This window comes from Gymnogyps californianus, chromosome 5 (genome assembly GCF_018139145.2).
Source record: "Gymnogyps californianus isolate 813 chromosome 5, ASM1813914v2, whole genome shotgun sequence".
Taxonomy (NCBI): domain Eukaryota; kingdom Metazoa; phylum Chordata; class Aves; order Accipitriformes; family Cathartidae; genus Gymnogyps; species Gymnogyps californianus.
Window position 1 is genome coordinate 70672410 of NC_059475.1, and position 15970 is coordinate 70688379.

The 15970-nt window shown below is 43.8% G+C and overlaps 1 protein-coding gene across 1 annotated transcript in view; it reads right to left on the reverse strand.

Annotated features, from left to right (window-relative positions):
* Positions 1–4981: 4981 nt before the first annotated feature.
* The window catches only part of FANCM (FA complementation group M), an 82932-nt gene continuing 71943 nt past the window's right edge, over positions 4982–15970 (reverse strand). The window contains exons 19-24 of the mRNA XM_050897461.1: positions 13169–13325; positions 12032–12138; positions 9439–10005; positions 8279–8663; positions 5797–6088; positions 4982–5305 (exon numbers count right to left, since the gene is read on the reverse strand). Coding sequence (XP_050753418.1) covers positions 5158–5305; positions 5797–6088; positions 8279–8663; positions 9439–10005; positions 12032–12138; positions 13169–13325 — 1656 coding nt within the window. The 3' untranslated portion in view covers positions 4982–5157. The remainder of the gene's footprint in view (positions 5306–5796; positions 6089–8278; positions 8664–9438; positions 10006–12031; positions 12139–13168; positions 13326–15970) is intronic.

The following is a 15970-nucleotide window of genomic DNA, read 5'->3' on the forward strand; positions in this document are numbered from 1 at the left end:
TAGGCGAGTTTACTCCTGTAAGGAGTTTACTTGCTCTCCTGTTTGCTGCCTGTTTGGGCTGAAGAGCTGCCCTGTTGCTGTGGCTAGGCACGTTTTCAGCAACCAGAGCAGGAGGAGTGCCCTCCCCTCCCGTTCCATGTGCAGCTCCCAAACACACCCAGCAGATGCAGCACCGGAGCTGGAAAGCGTTACTGTATCTCTGTGATACACCTCCACTTAGCTGCGGTGAAGCGCGAGTATGCACTCTAGATGTTCATTAACACTCTGTTTTAATTTGTAAAGAGAAAGCCACTCATTTGTCAGGAGAATGACTTTTTTTATTTTTTTTTTTCCCCTATAGAGAATTTTTGAAGTGTATTTCATGATTCATCTTTTTGCCGTTACCTGACCAAGCTAGCTCTGCCTGTTAAAGCTAGCGCCTCGGTTCCGGCAGGGACTCCAAACCGCACCTCTGCGTCTCTCAATACATTTGTTCTTTTGTCAGATTTCTTTGTAGCAACAGTGCATTTCTTATTCTGGCACGCATCCAGAAGTAGAGTAACGCCATGGCTCACTGGAAAGTCAAAATTTAAGCAGTGTTAACTTCATTGCTTTCTATAAACTGCAGGGTGCTATGGAGAAATCCCTGTGACTAGTATGGGCAGACTGGCTGTGAAAGAATCGATGCATCCACGTCCAAGACACCCTGTTTTTGCAGAGGGGTTCTCCAGGAGACTCCTCTTTTGGTAGAATACAGTTTCAGCCAGTGATTCAAAAGGGAGTTCTCCTTTTCTCCCCCCCCCCCCCCCCAATTCATTTTGCCTAGCTTGAGCTGTGCAAAAGAAACTAACCTCCTTCTGTCGTGTGTGGTGAGAGGTATACCTCCAGCGAGAAATTCTGTGTATTTAGGAGTCACGAGCGGATTCCCCTTCCATGAACGAGCCCAGCCCCTCCTTGAACCCGTGCAGACTCTTCACATCTGCAATTTCTTGTGCTAAGTTCCACAGCTGAATGAATTGCTGTGTGAAGCATCGTCTTTTATTTGTTCTGAACTTGCATCTGCTGCCTTTGTCCTCCTCAGGGGGAAGAGACAGCGAACAACTGTCCTGGTGCCCGTTCACCCCTGTTGCGGGGTGTATAATGCCCAGTTATAGCTCGCCCCCCGCCCAGGACCTGCTGTGCTTTTGATCAGCCATGTTGTTCCTCTCTGGTCCTTTCCTGTTCTCCTCTCTCTTCAAAATGGAAGGACCAGAATTTCACTGAGTAATCCTGAAATCCTCCTCCTGAGAAGTAATGGTCAGCTTTGAGCTTGTAATTTTAATCGGAAATTATTTTTTGAATGTCTAGTAGCAGCCAAAAAAGGCAAGCAAAATGTTGGGCATCAACGGGAGGAGTATTAAGATCCAGGATCGAGGCATCACTTGGCTGCTCTGTCGAGTCCTTGCACGCCTGCATTCAGTGTACTGTGCACATTGCTGGCTTCTGCATCTCAAGAGGGATGTAGTGGAGTCAAAAAAGCAACCGAAGTGAGCAAGGGAATGGAGCGACTGCCTATTGAGGAGAGAACAGAGAGTCCGAGACTCCTCCGTTTGGGGAAGAGGGACATGACCAAGGTTCACAGAGTCGTGAAGAGGCTGTGTCCTATTGCCACTCTGAGACAGAGCTGTGAGAAGCCTTTTCAGCAGATATTTGTTAAAAAGGGCAGGTCATTGATTGCTCTGATGTGGCTTTGTAGTTGCCAACGTTCCGGGGAAGCCAAGATGACGATGATGACGATGACTTTGCGCTTACGGACAACCCGATCACACCTTCCTCAGCTGTCTTCCCTATGGTGAAGACCCCTCAGTGTGAGCATATCAGCCCTGGTATGCTGGTACCCATCAACAGGTAGGAACTCGTACCACTGTCCCTCTGCTAACCTTTTCCTTTCTCATTATTTTCTCATTATCCCTTTTCTCTCTCCTTCCCCAAGATTGTTTTTTGTCTTCTGAGAAAGATCACTCTTGGAACTGGGACACCAGTTCGCTTCCAGCCTTAGAGCATGCATAGGAAATCCTGCAGTCCTTGAGGGATTTGTTCAGAGAAAGCTCTCTCCTTTGACAGTGCGTGCCGTTTCAGCTACTCACGTAAGCGTGGGCCACGAAAACCAAGTCGATCGCACGTCCTTTTACTCTTGGAGAAGGCAGTGATTTGGGCTTCAGCCTCAGCAGAGGTTTCTCTGCTCATTTTGAGTCTTAGCCTGTTAACCCAGTTGCTTCAGGCTTTACTGAAACAAGCTGGAATCATCTCGAAACTTGCAGAGTAAGTGGCATTTTACCCAAGGGACAAGAAATGAACTTCATCGGGGAAGATGATGCAGCTTTGTCTGATGCTTGCATTAAGAGTTCTAGCATGTGACCTAATTAAACATTTCTGTGTTGTTACACTCCCAGAGCTGCTGTTATATTTAATTGACCAACGACTGTTTTTAATGGCCATGCTAATTTTCTTTCTGAATTAGAGCTGTATGTATAATGCCTTTAACTGTATCCAGCGGATTCCGTAGGCGGCACACCAGTGACGCTAACGTGCTTGATTACGTCTGCAGGAACAATTACGACAGGCACGTGTTCAGAATGCAGAAGAACACACAGGGCAGCAGAGGCACCTGGGACAACGTCAAGAAGAAGTCGGTAATGCTGGTTTCCTTGAACGTTGCCTAGTTCCACCTTAACGATGCAAAGCTTTGCTAAGCAGCAGGCAAAAAAATCCCGGGGTCACAGACTAGTTGTGTATATTCAAGACGGAAAAGAGGAACCCTCCTCTACTTCATCCCAAACTTCTGGCTTGCGTATCTACTTCAGTTGGAGAAAAGTTCTTTTTGTTGGAAAAGAGCTATAGATTGTCAGGATTAAATACATTGCTTTTTTTCAGGATTTGTAACTGCTTTTGAATTCTGTGATCTTGAGGTACGTTAAGTTCTTGCAACAGTCTTCCGTACAGTGGGAAGGGAAACAGTAATTCTCACCTTGTATCAGATAGTCCCTGAATGTATGTATTTATTCCTTCAGTATCCTAGGGTTTGTAATTCTTCCAGCTTTTCCGTGAAAAGCCGAGATCCCAGAAGCAGAAAAATGGCTTGTGCCTCTAGTTCAGCGAAAGCATTTGTGGTAGTTGAACAGTTTAAATTTTTAGTGAAAATGTAGCATAGCGATAGGGCAGCTCAATTCCAGTACAAGACCGAGCCTGTGCCGGTTCCCCCCGCCCCGCTGTTGTGACGTTCCTGTGCTGGTGCTGTGGCAGCTGTTTGAGCAGAGCCTTTGTGTCCTTTTTATCAGGCTGGAGGTGTGCTTGGTACGCCAGCTTCGCACAGAACCCAGTTCAGTTTTGATAAAAGTAAGTACTCTTTGTTCCTCCTTCATTTTAGCTTCCTTCGCTGACTTTCATATCGCCACTGACTTGTTGGGTGTCCACAATGTTTGCCTTTAATAATTTTTCTGCAGTCTGTTTCTCCTAAGTGTCTTTGCTTTTTCGACCTTCTGTAACTGCTTTTCAAGCTCAGGCGCACACACACTAACAATCCCCCTGTTTTTCTTATTGCAGACGTGAAAGAGACCTCTGTTGTAGGGAAGCTCTTTGTGGCTGAGGCAGCGGATTCGTCAGATGAAGAACAGGATGATTCCTATTTTTCTGTTTAATGAACTTGGTGGGTTTTATTAGTTCAACGCTTACATGCCTCTCGTACGAAGCAAAGGAGTTTGGCCAGCCATCTGAGATGGTATTCCTGTGATGTTAAGAGTTCAGTTTGGACACCTTGACCTGCAGTGTTTTTATGTGTTTTAACACTGTTCTCATCTTGCCGCCTATCCAGCAATGTCTGTCATTTTCCATGTGTACAATGTGGCACGTTCTTGCCCAGGCTTCTGCTTTCCCTTGCCCTGTTTCTCCTGGGGGAGGGAGAAATGTACATGGATACCAATTACTGGCAAGTTTTGATTCATTTTAAGATAAAATATCTTTTTGAAATACGGCTGTACAATAAATTTATAATGGTACAGCCTGTAACTAATTGGAGTTGCTTTTTAATTTCCTCTGAGAGTTTGAATTTTTACATTTCCTAATGTAATAAAAAAGGACAACCTTATTTTACTCACATATGAATCAGACTCTTTGGGGGGGGGAGAAACAGCATTCACAAGCTATCCATCAGTCTTGTTTATCTTGTTATCTGGGCCTGTGAGTTTTCATCCTCTTTTGTTTTTAAATAGGCATGAATGGCTGACATCCAGCCTGTCCCTGGTCTATATTAGACCCGCACACCTCGTGTGTCAGCAAGGTTATCTCTCTCTGTTCATTCCCCTCAATTCTGCACGGGCCTCTTCACAAACACGCTCCGGAAAGGGATGGGAAGGAATAAAAAAACCTGTTCCTTTGCCAGGCAGCCACAGCGTGGCAGCAACAAGCTGCAGCCTGTCCCACGGCAGCCAAGCTGTGTGCTGCAGGAAGGCTTCACCTGGGCGGCCACCTCCACCTGCAGCCAGAGCAGGAGGCAGTGGCGAGGCCAGGAGAGGAGATCAGGAGGTCACCAAAGAACAAGGGAACTTACTTGCTGCCCTGGGCCCATCCATCTCCACTTCAAACCTAGTAAACCTTTTCAGTGTTGTGGGCAAGACCAAGGAACATCTGGCAATTCACTTTTTTCCTTGGTACCCATGTTTCCTATCTCGCAGTAGGTGGCAAGTAACTGCAGGTAGGCTCCTTCCCCTCTGTCACCACCTTCCTGCCTAAGCCAGAAAGCTTTACTTTGCCAAAACACTTAAAGTAAATTGCCAAAAAAGCCCTCATTCTCCTTTTTAAAGGAATTTTGGAATGATCATACCCAGCAAAACAAACAACAGCCCTGCCCACAGAGCCATGTGCCTCTCTCTACACATTCACCCCGTGCCAACAGCCAACTCTGCCTGGGCAGCAGTGGAGGCACCAGTCTGTGTGACACAGCGGGCAAGTGTATGACACTGGTGGAGACAGATGGGGAGACACAGCCTGCCGTTAGGTGACAGGCAGAAGTGGATGGAGCATGCCAAAAGCCCCTGGTGTTTCTGCAAGGATTTATTTACATATTTTACAGTGAATCAAAACTCAGTAAAGTGCAGTTAAAAGAAAACAGCCTGGGGGTCCAGAAACCAAGTTTCACTCCCCTCAGCTCTTGGCAGCTGCATTGCTTCTCCCCTTAGCGCAGAGGTTCTCGGGCAGCATCTGCACGTCAAAACCGTAGCGGAGGTAGCGGTAGATCTCCTCTGCCTTCTGCGGGCTGACCTGGGCGCCGGTGGCGATGTCAAAGGGGGAGCTGTAAGAGACCACAGCAAGAGGGCACCTCAGCTGCAGCTCCTTGGAGTCCAGTGGACAATACCGGGACAAAAGGGGAAAATGCCAGTGGGCAAGAAGTGTCCCGCGTAAAGAGAGCAACAGGAAGGGCACGAGCTGCTGGCGGTCACCTCTCTCCAGGTTTCTGAGTGCTGTGAGCACACCAGACTAAGCAAGGCTAAGAAAGCGGCAGAGGAAATGGAATGCTATGAAAGGGGAAAGGAAAAGGTGGGGCGGTAGGAGGGACGGTGGAAGCAGAGCCCGTGTCATTGCCCTGGTCTGCTCAGCTTGAAGAGACTGAGAAATGCATCAAGAGCAGGACTGATGTGGAGACACGAAAGCTCCTGGGGAGCTCTGGCAGTAACAGAAAGGCACAGAAAGGATCTCCCTGAGCAACCACCCCAGCAGGAGGTCCCGGACAAGGCAGGGCAGAAGTCAGGCCTCAAAGCACTTGCCATACATCTTTGCCGTTACCTGTTGGCCATCTTCTTCACGGAGTCGAAGTAATGGCACATATTGAGAGCAGCCAGGTAGCTGAGGTTAGGAATACTCAGGTAGAAGTTGAGCATTTCCCGTTTGTGACCCTCCACCTCCGTTGGCACGCGAATGGCAGCGTTTTTTCTTTGCTCCACCGAAGCCAGGTCTTTCAGCAAACCGGCAGTTTCCTCTTGGCAAGAGCTAAAAAGAATTTGGACCCCAGCCTGGACCAAGGCTGAGAGCACACCATCGTAGTACTGCGTCCTCTGGAAAAATTGCGACGTTTCTCCTGCAGAGCGAAAATACAGAAAACTCAGTGAGATTTAAGTGCGAAATTACTGTGAAAAATCTAATCTCAATCACTCGCAAAGCAAAATGGCTCAGAGATCCCCTGCTTTGAGAACTCACAACCAAAACCATCTTTCCCTCATCTAGGGAAAACATCTCAAGGAAAAGAGGCAGGAGGGGTCATAGGAGCAGGATTTACTCAGTTATTTGAGAGGCAGAGTTTAGGAATTCACAGTGAAATTACAAATTAAATGTCATTAGGAGAGATGGTTGGGAGGAACACATGATAAGCAGGTGATGAACAACAGGACAGACCAAATCGGAAGACGTTTGGTAAAGCTACGAAAGTAAGAATGCACTTGAACACTGTCAAATAAGAAACCGGCAGCACTCTGGAAACAGCGTAATGAGAAAAACTGGACAAAACCGATGAAAATTAACGACAACTTCAGCAGCGGGGTAAAAAGGCAGCTCAAATGCAATCCACTTATCTACAGCCCCCTCTGAGAAGCTACATCTTCAGTGACCAATTCTATTATTGTTTCCATATCTGAACTATCAATAAATTAGATTTATGTCACAAAAACAAAGCTGCATCCACAACAATTTGATTTCAATAGTGGAGTTTTATATCCCAGAACATCTGTAATTTAATTGGAGCTGTGAGCTCTAGTTCCATCTTCCGTGAAGCAGGTGCAAGCAAGACCTCTCAATTATTTTCTAGATGGCACTGAGAATAGACAGCTTTAGTAAAATCGTTTGATTGCATAATTTGGATCTTAGGATTAAAACAAATGGCTTGTCCAAACTATATAAATTAAAGAAATAGTCCCGAATTTTCTACAAATGTTTAATCAAGTCAGGAGGTGTCTTTGAGACTCCTCCATTCTGTGCTTTGTGACACAATAGGCAATAGCTCAGACACAGCCTTCCCAAAGTAACTCTTTGTAGGAGTGTCCTGGTTTCGGCTAGGACAGAGTTAATTTTCTTCCTAGTAGCTGGTATAGTGCTGTGTTTTGGATTTAGTAGGAGAAGAATGTTGATAACACACTGATGTTTTTAGTTGTTGCTAAGTAGTGTTTATACTAAGTCAAGGATTTCTCAGCTTCTCGTGCCCAGCCAGCAAGAAGGCTGGAGGGGCACAAGAAGCTGGGAGGGGACACAGCCAGGACAGCTGACCCAAACTGGCCAAAGAGCTATTCCATACCATATGACATCATGCCCAGTATATAAACTGGGGGGAGTTAACTGGGAGGGGGGATCGCGGCTCGGGAACTAACTGGGCATCGGTCAACGAGTGGTGAGCAATTGCATTGTGCACCACTTACTTTGTATAGTTTAATTCTTTTAGTATTGCTATTGTCATATTATTATTATTATCATTATCATTGTTTTTCATTCCTTTCTGTCCTATTAAACTGTCTTTATCTCAACTCACGAGGTTTTTTTTTCCTGATTCTCTCCCCCATCCCGGGGTGGGGGGGCAGTGAGCGAGCGGCTCCGTGGTGCTTAGCTGCCGGCTGGGGTTAAACCACGACAAGGAGTGCTCTTTTTGTCTTTTTCTAAAAACTGATTTCATTCAGCTGATTATCTTTTGCTTGTTCAAGCAGCAGCCATTACCTGGTTTGGTCTCTACAACTTGGACGTGGACTTAGCATGCGGGATGGCGGGTTCAGGCCAGCTACCATTCTCACTGGTTCTAAACCGTGAGAGTTTTCCTGTACAGTTTGACCGATACCACTCGTTAGGTTACTGCTAGAAAAAATATTTTTCTTGAGTCCACTATTATTTCAGTGCCCAGCATAGCTAAGATTGTGCTTGTTCCTTTATTCTGCTATTCTCACCTTCTTTGTTGAAATCAGTCTTGAAGTTGGGGGGTTTTTTGCACATATTAATATGGTCAGTTAATAACGTTTGAGTTAACTTGCTTTTCCCTGCCTCAGTAATTAGTAAGCGAGGTATCCCTCTGGATCCAGTTGTGTATCTCTGCCTATATTAAATGGCCCTCAAAAGCAAAACAAATTTTAATGTTCAGCTGGTGACCTTATTAATGTAATACTCCTACAGAGACTAAAATACAGGGTTTCAATCTACTTTCCGTCCCGTATTATACACGAAGCCGGCGTGGCCAGTGCAAGCCTTGAGCAGAGACCAGTGCGTCCCCACGCTGCCCCCGCCTGGGAACACCTACCCGCTTTAATCCTGTCCTTTTCCACAATCACACATATTCTCTCAAACATGCTCTGCAGGCGCTGGATCCGCTGGGTGACTTTATTCCTGTTCGCAGAGTTCAGCAATTCTGACAGGAATTTCCTTTCCACAGCCATGCGGTTGCTCACAATGTAATCGCTGCTGCTCAGCGAGCAAACCTGCACCTTTACTCCGTGAACTGCCTTCAAGGAAGAAATCACCTCTGCTCCGGAGGAGATCTCACGACTGTCTACCAGGATAGAGAGTGAAGGTTTTTTCTCCAGAGGGGCACGTGAAAACAGAGCTGTGGCTGAAGAGGGTTTTGTGGAAGCAGAACAAGATGGAACTGAAGTGCTCTTACAGGTGTTCTTCAAAGAACTTTCCACCTGTAAATGTTGAAAATCACACAGTATTTTTAAGGGAACACAGAAGCCTAAGGCCAAAGAACAACATGCCAATAAAAAAAAATATGGTTTTCAAATACTGATGCTTAACAGATATGCTTTGTTCCATGTTTTTTTTTTTTAAATCCAATTAATCTTAAAAAAAAAGGCATTTTTTGATATTGCAAAACATTAATACTTTCAGATTAACATTTTAATCCCCTATAAACAATATCCCAAATTAGTTGATCTAATTATTTAGCAGCTTGAATGACAAAAGCCTGCAGCCTTCACTAACGAGTTCAACAAAAACCAAATACTGTAAACGGTACAAGTCAGGCAGAGAAGTGTAAGAGATCAGGAATCCAACCTCAGATGATGAAGGGTCTTAATTTAGGACAGTGAACAAGTATTTTATAACTACAAAAACCAAAGAAGTAGTGGACACTCTCTACTATTTGAAATAGATCCATATTCCTCCATGATTATCAGACTCAGGATAGTACCTAATCCCCAATTTTTATTTCTTGACTGCTATGATACTCTCCAAGTTGTCCTGCGAGTACAAAAGCTTCCTCTACCAAAGAAAAGGGAGACGACGTAAAGCAGTACAAGCAGAACGGACCTGCTCCTTTATCACCAGAAGCACACTCACTCTTGCTGCTGTATTGCTGACAGCCCTCAAAACAACCGTGCAATAGGACAGGTTCCCCCCGGGTGGGATTCTTTAGCAAAACGTGAGGTGAGAGGAAGGTCCTTGTTCTGAATTGACACCGACCTCAGTGGGAGCCTGGAGATCCTCCTTCCCTGAATCAGAACTAGTGACAGCTGGTGGAAAGCACGTGCCCCTGACTTGATGGTCTGGGTGGAAATCCAGCATTTCAGATACTGAAGCTTTCAAGCCGAGAAGCATCTGACTCTTATCCTCCACAGACTGACGAACAATGATTTCCCCAGCAACTTTTTTGTGCTGCGCAGAAGAGACTGAAGGCAAAGACTTGGGTAACTTAGCATTTTCCTGTTCTGCCCTGAAACAGTCTGTTTTCATGGGCTTCTCATTGCTGACACTTGTTTCTTCTCCGCTGGAATCACTGAGAACAATAATTCGGGACGGTTTCTTCTTTTGCATTGGGACAGAGTAGTTCCCTTCCATCCTGGCCTGGTTTAATTTTTTTCTGCGGCGAGTGAGGTATTGTTTTCTTCCACTAGTAAAACTCTCATTATTTAGGAGATCAAAATTAACGCACACTTCCTCCTCACTAGATTCACTCTTTTTGCAAGTTTCCTCTTCCTCGTCTCCAACACAGAAACTGTCTTCTGCATAAGCCTGGTCTTGCTCAGGAATCTGGGGGGGGGAAAAAACCAAACCCAGTAAGTTTTGAAACGCTGTAATAATTTTGCTCCTCCTCTACATAAAGGCACTTTGCTCATCTAATCCATCCTGCGCACAAGTACTGTGGGGCCTAGGGGCTTCTCACGCCCCTCAAACCTCCCCTGCTGAATAGGCTCTGCAGTTCCTGAGCTACTTCCCTGGAGGGCCCGACACACTCGTAGCTGAGCGTACACTCAGATTTCGGTCAGGCCCATGATTCATCACCAGAAAGCTTTTAATGGGAATATTAATTGTAGTATCACAATAGAAACGAGACTCACTCGCTAATACTACTATCAAACAGGTTGGAATTACAGACAGGAATATCTCCTTTGCGTGTCTCTGCACAGGGGGACGGACTCTGAACTGCCACGCTTGCACACTCGGGACAAGTTGTGGTTTGCAGGAAGAAAGGCAGCTTCCACACCTTGTACCACGTGCACAGCGAACTCCGCAGCACATGCCCAAGGCTTGCCGGCAGAAGCACTTTATGATGCCTTTGCAATGTGTAAAAGCTTGGCATTTTCAGCAACACACTGCCTCAACTGAAACAACAACCAAACTGACATAGTAAGCCGAGGCTGCTTGGAAATCGAGTCCCATGCATTCTTCTTATCTGCTTGCAAATAATCAGTGAGCACAACCTAAATTCTTGTGTATTAACAAAAAAAAAAAAAAAAAAAAGTTTTATCCTTTTCATCAAATATAGATCTCTATTTTATTTTGCTGAAGGTGATATAAAAACCAGGAATACAGGAAACAGAAAAAAAACCGGGGGGGGGGGGGGAGATAAGGAACCATCCTGAGCATCTGTTTTTCCAGTTCTGTGATTTCTTTGGTCACTATGAAATAACAAGGGAAAATTAAGTAACTAAAAAATACTGTACAAGTGATTTATATTATGTGATGTATGAAGAGTTCAGAGTAAAACAGAACCCAGAAGACAGATCATGTAGGAAACGTCTCAGCTGAGCACCATGCAGCGTTCACATGGAGGGGGAACACAGCCAGGTGTGACAGACACCGAACCAAGCCGGGAGCAGCCAGGATGAGAAGTTAACATTGCGAAAGAAGCTGCGTTATGATAATCCAGCAATGTTTCACTGGCACTTTTGTGAGTACACAGAATTAGCGCCTAATGATACTGTATGTAATAGGGCAAGAGCCTGGCTAAGGATCTGCTTTGGAGAGTCATTCGTGCTCGGTAGTTACCCCGCGTGGCAGGGGCACAGCTAGCATCTGGGGACCACGTAAAGGGTCAGCCTCCAGCAACACTGAGGACACTGGCCAGCAAGGGGCACCCTGCCAGAGAGAGCTGAGGAGCAGCAACAAGCGCTGTTATATATGCTACCTTATTTTCTCGTAAATGTTTCCAAACTTACATTTCGGGAACTAACCTTGTAATTGCTAGAGAAAATTTGATCTACTGGCACTGCTGTTTGTCTGGCAACAAGAGCACAGGGCAATCTGACATACAGCTGGGTAAGAGGCATACACCCAAACTGTTACACCTCTTCTTGGGCGTTGCTTGTTTCACCAAATTGAGAAGTCGGTTAAGAGACCGGAAACATCACACGCTGGGTGAGAGGACTCTTCCCTCAGAAGATGTCAGTCAGTATCCTCTGTGACAGTGGAAGACAGCGGAGAGGGGGAGATAAGCTTCCGACCCTGGCAGCACCGTGCAATCCTACATCGATCAACAATGATCACCATAACAGCTCCGCTCTTCAGTGAAAAGACAGCTAGGGATTGGGACGCTTTCACTTCAGACTGGTGGACAGCCTCTCTCCAGCTGAAGAACGGGGTGTGTATGCTTCTATCAAAGCATAAGCGTCTGCACATTTTAACTTAAAAATCAAAATGAAGTCAAAAGTCTTTTGTTAGAACTTATTATGTATCAACAATAGGCTGCAAACCACACTTCAAGGTAGGATTAGAACCTAAATATGGTGACGCGCAATCGGAATTTCACAAGGACGGCAGTCATTTCGTTTCATACCTGTGAGAAAATCGCCATGTTGTTGAATTCACGATGAACCATTTTGTATCTATTGCCAAGAGCTGGACTACGCACAGATTTCAAGTAAACTCCTTTCATCTCACAGTCTGAGTTAAAACAAGAAGATAAAAGAGAATACAGTATTATTAAGGATATTATTTTTAATTCATTATTCTTACATCATGTTTTCCATATGAAGTAATTCCTTTATAGTCTCCCAAACCCTGTATTTCACAAAACAAAAACTTGCAATTCTCCAGACTTTGCTGAAAATCCCAAAGCAAAGGACTAGGTCCACCCAGCTTGCTGTCATGAAAGCTGCCATGTAGAAGGTTTTCTCCGCAGGCAGAGCTCTGGATGCCCGTAGCAGGGAGAAGGGCAATATTAGCCACAGGAAACCCCAGTCACTCAGTTTTCAATGTTGCAAGTCTCTCCCAAAACGGACACAGAAACCGATTTCAGAGACTGTATGAGAAAGGGATGGGTTTACTGAAGCCCACACAGGATCTTACAGGGAACAACTCACAATTTCAGTGGAGGAGGAAAATCCTCAGAAACATCTGGGAATCTTAAACGGTAATAAAATGATTCCATCATGCAAATATCCCAGGGAAAGACAAAGTTCGTACGCACAGGGGTAAGTAAACCATCTCGGCCAAAAAACAGCATTACCTTCTCAGCTCTGTCAGTGTCAACACTGTAATTTTATCTATTGTTATTTCATATCATATTTTAGGTTTCTCTGTAACAGAAGACCTGAAAGATTCAGAAATGTCTAAGTGAAATGGAAAATTGTGTTTCTGTTCAGTCGTAATGGTGTATGAGGGGGTGGCTGACGCTTAGCGAGAGGTGATCTCCTGCCCCCGCAGTCCTCGAAGAACTGACTCCAGCCTGCCCAAAGCTATCACACAGTACAGACTCCAGCGAGGAACTTACTACATGAGAAACGTATGCAAATAAAAAAGAAAAGGTACAAGCAGATAAGGGAAAGCACCTGATTTACCACAGCTGAGGAGGTTACTGCTTATTAGCTGGCGCATGCTGACACATTCGCTGACCGAATGGCCATGCCTATCATACACAACTTGCTAAGCAACACCCCTTATCTTAAAACCACAAACAACTCTCCTCATTCACCATTTAACGCTTGTGTGACCGCTACATCATCATTCAGGAACTGAGCAAGTGAAGAGTTCAGCTCGTTCTCTGCATCATCTCTCTCATCAGATGAAACATCATCTGCATCTTGCTGGGACAGCTCAGCTTCTTCATCTAAAAACTGCCTTGCTGCATTCTAAAAAAGAAAAAAAATCCAAACAAAATTTTAGTTAGAAGCCGGCTCCCTATTAACTAATGTTGCATATGAGACCTCTGATTAAATCAGTTCATGACTTCAGAACATCAGCTGCTTAGATGATCACAGATACTAGGCTTCTGGCTTTGAAAAGAGAATCCATCACAGGGAAAGCTAATGTAAAGAACACAAAGTTCAGTGAAATACATGACAGCGCACAAACATCTGTCCCACCAGCACAGAAGGGTGAAGCTGGCGTCCATTTCAAAGCACTGGCCAAAGGTAACCAGAGTGTGTAGCACTGTTTGCACCTAGACTAGTTAATAGTACAGGCAGAGTTTACTAACATATTGTAGCTAAGTTACCCAAAAATATTAGGTTATTTTGTAACTTATAAATCTAGTTTTACTCATTTTATTTGCTTTCAAAAATTTGTTTTGATTTAGAAGTGCTGAATTACTCTGAACCTAAGTCCACTAGAAACTGCAGGTACAGACTTCACACTGGTTTGCCCTTTTCTGTCTAGGACTTAGGATTGTTTCATGAATTCATCAGACAATGCAACTCATTACTGAGAAAATGCTCTTCTTTCAGGGAAGATGAGGCACTTCACATGTGAACTGCAGTCCAGGAGACATGATACAAACCTTGGTACTAAGTTCCATCAAAAACAGACAACAAAACATTCACAAGAATGTATGTGGAAACAAAATAAATGAATTCAGGAAGATGTTTTGTCAGAGATACTTCATGTTAAGCTAACTTTTTCTTTATAATTTCAGCTATAAAGTACTAAAGTAAAACGTGAAAAAAACCCAAAACATTATGTATCCCAATTACTCCAAAAGAATTTGTTTGCCTTCAAAACACTTTGAATAAAAAGCACAAAGCTGTAAATTTTAGTTTAGTACATGGAAGACTAGGGCATCTTGTGCTACAATAAGTGACATCTCTGATTTTAAATTTTCCTAAGTCTCTTAATTATTTGCGTACACCAATTAGTAAGCCTGAATGACAGGCGTTATTAATAGTGCCTTTTCTAGAACAGTTTTGATTATTCTGAAACACACAGGAGGTCACCTGTTTACAGGAGAGAACTCTCAATGCTATTGCCAATTAGTCTTAATCCTTCTTACTTGTGAAGGACTACGGAGAGGACAGACTGCAGAATGAAAAGCACTGTGACACCAGAAACTAACAGTCAAGAGTCTGGTCACACTTGGGAAACAATAAGTTACCAGGTTCCTAAATTATTTATTGAATCTTTGAATTCAGTGCCAGCGGCTATTTTGGTCACCTTGGACTTCTCACAATCTCCGTTAATCTAATTGCAGATCTCTGCTGCACTTACAACTCCATTACCTGTACTTCTGACAGAACACCGTAACTGGTGGTGGACTGATCAGAATAATTTTGATGTCCTGGATCTTCTGTGGATCTGGAATTCCGACATGTTCATCACTATGCATGTTTAGGTAAGATGATATGCGAAGTCAGAGTAGAATTTTATAAGTATACACACTCTCTTTCCATGAACCTTTTGGTCTCACATAAAAAAAAAAAAGTTTAAATAAAATTGAAAAATGGATTTTTCATTGACCTCATTCTTTGTATTCCAGAACATAAAATACTGATACTATAGGGAGGTCTCCATAATGAAGATTATGTTTAAAACATTAAAAATATCCAACATAATGTGCCCCAGAGCCCTGATTGCAGTAATTTCTGCCTAGCGGAACCACATCCATGCATATTGAAGAACTTTTCAACTTACTATGAATATATGATTCTGGCCCTGCATCCTCTCCTGCATCCATTCCTGATGCAGTGACAGATTAAAGTGTAAAATACTAAGTTAAGATTTAAGCTTTGGGGTCGAGGGACCATTGCTGTCTTAAGAAGTTCAAAGCGGAAACCATTAGAGTGGGTGGTAAATTCATATGATCAACTATCCTAATAGTGTAAGTTCTGGACAAGAACCTGAGCTTCCTGAGTCTGACTAATCCTTGAGTATCTTCTACTTATAATGTAAATTGTTATTTTGCTTCAGAACATCATTACACAGGGCCCTACAGATTCCTCTGAAAGTCAGGCAATGGATGTGAGGGTTAAGATCATTATCCAGTGTTTCAAGATTTCATCTCAAATGTTTGCAATAAACTTGTGTGAAATAGCTATGAGCCTCAACCCTCCTAAAAAATGTCTTAAAACCAAACAACTGCCCAAATGCATGCCTACTGTAATACAGTTGTATCATGAGATCCTACAAAGGTCATAAAATAGACAGAAGCTCCATTTTTTTAGGCCGTAAAATACACACAAGCTCCACAGTGAGTGACTCAATGACACAGTAAATTTTCATCTTAAGTATGTGAAACCAGCGCTCAACATTTCTGGCATTTTCATGGGTTTTTTTTTAAATTTAAATACAGATAAATTAGAAAATACTTTCAGTTCATTCTTGCAGTTTGAACAGAAAGCAGAATCTCACTAAGTCTCTTTCTGTCGCTTTTTTTGGTTTTGTTTGGTAACATGTGCTGCTCATGTTCAGAGACGCATTCTTCTGAACTAGATTTTGCAATGTTGCAAATGTGCGCTTACATACACACACACACACACACGACAAAGCACAGCAGTTATCTACA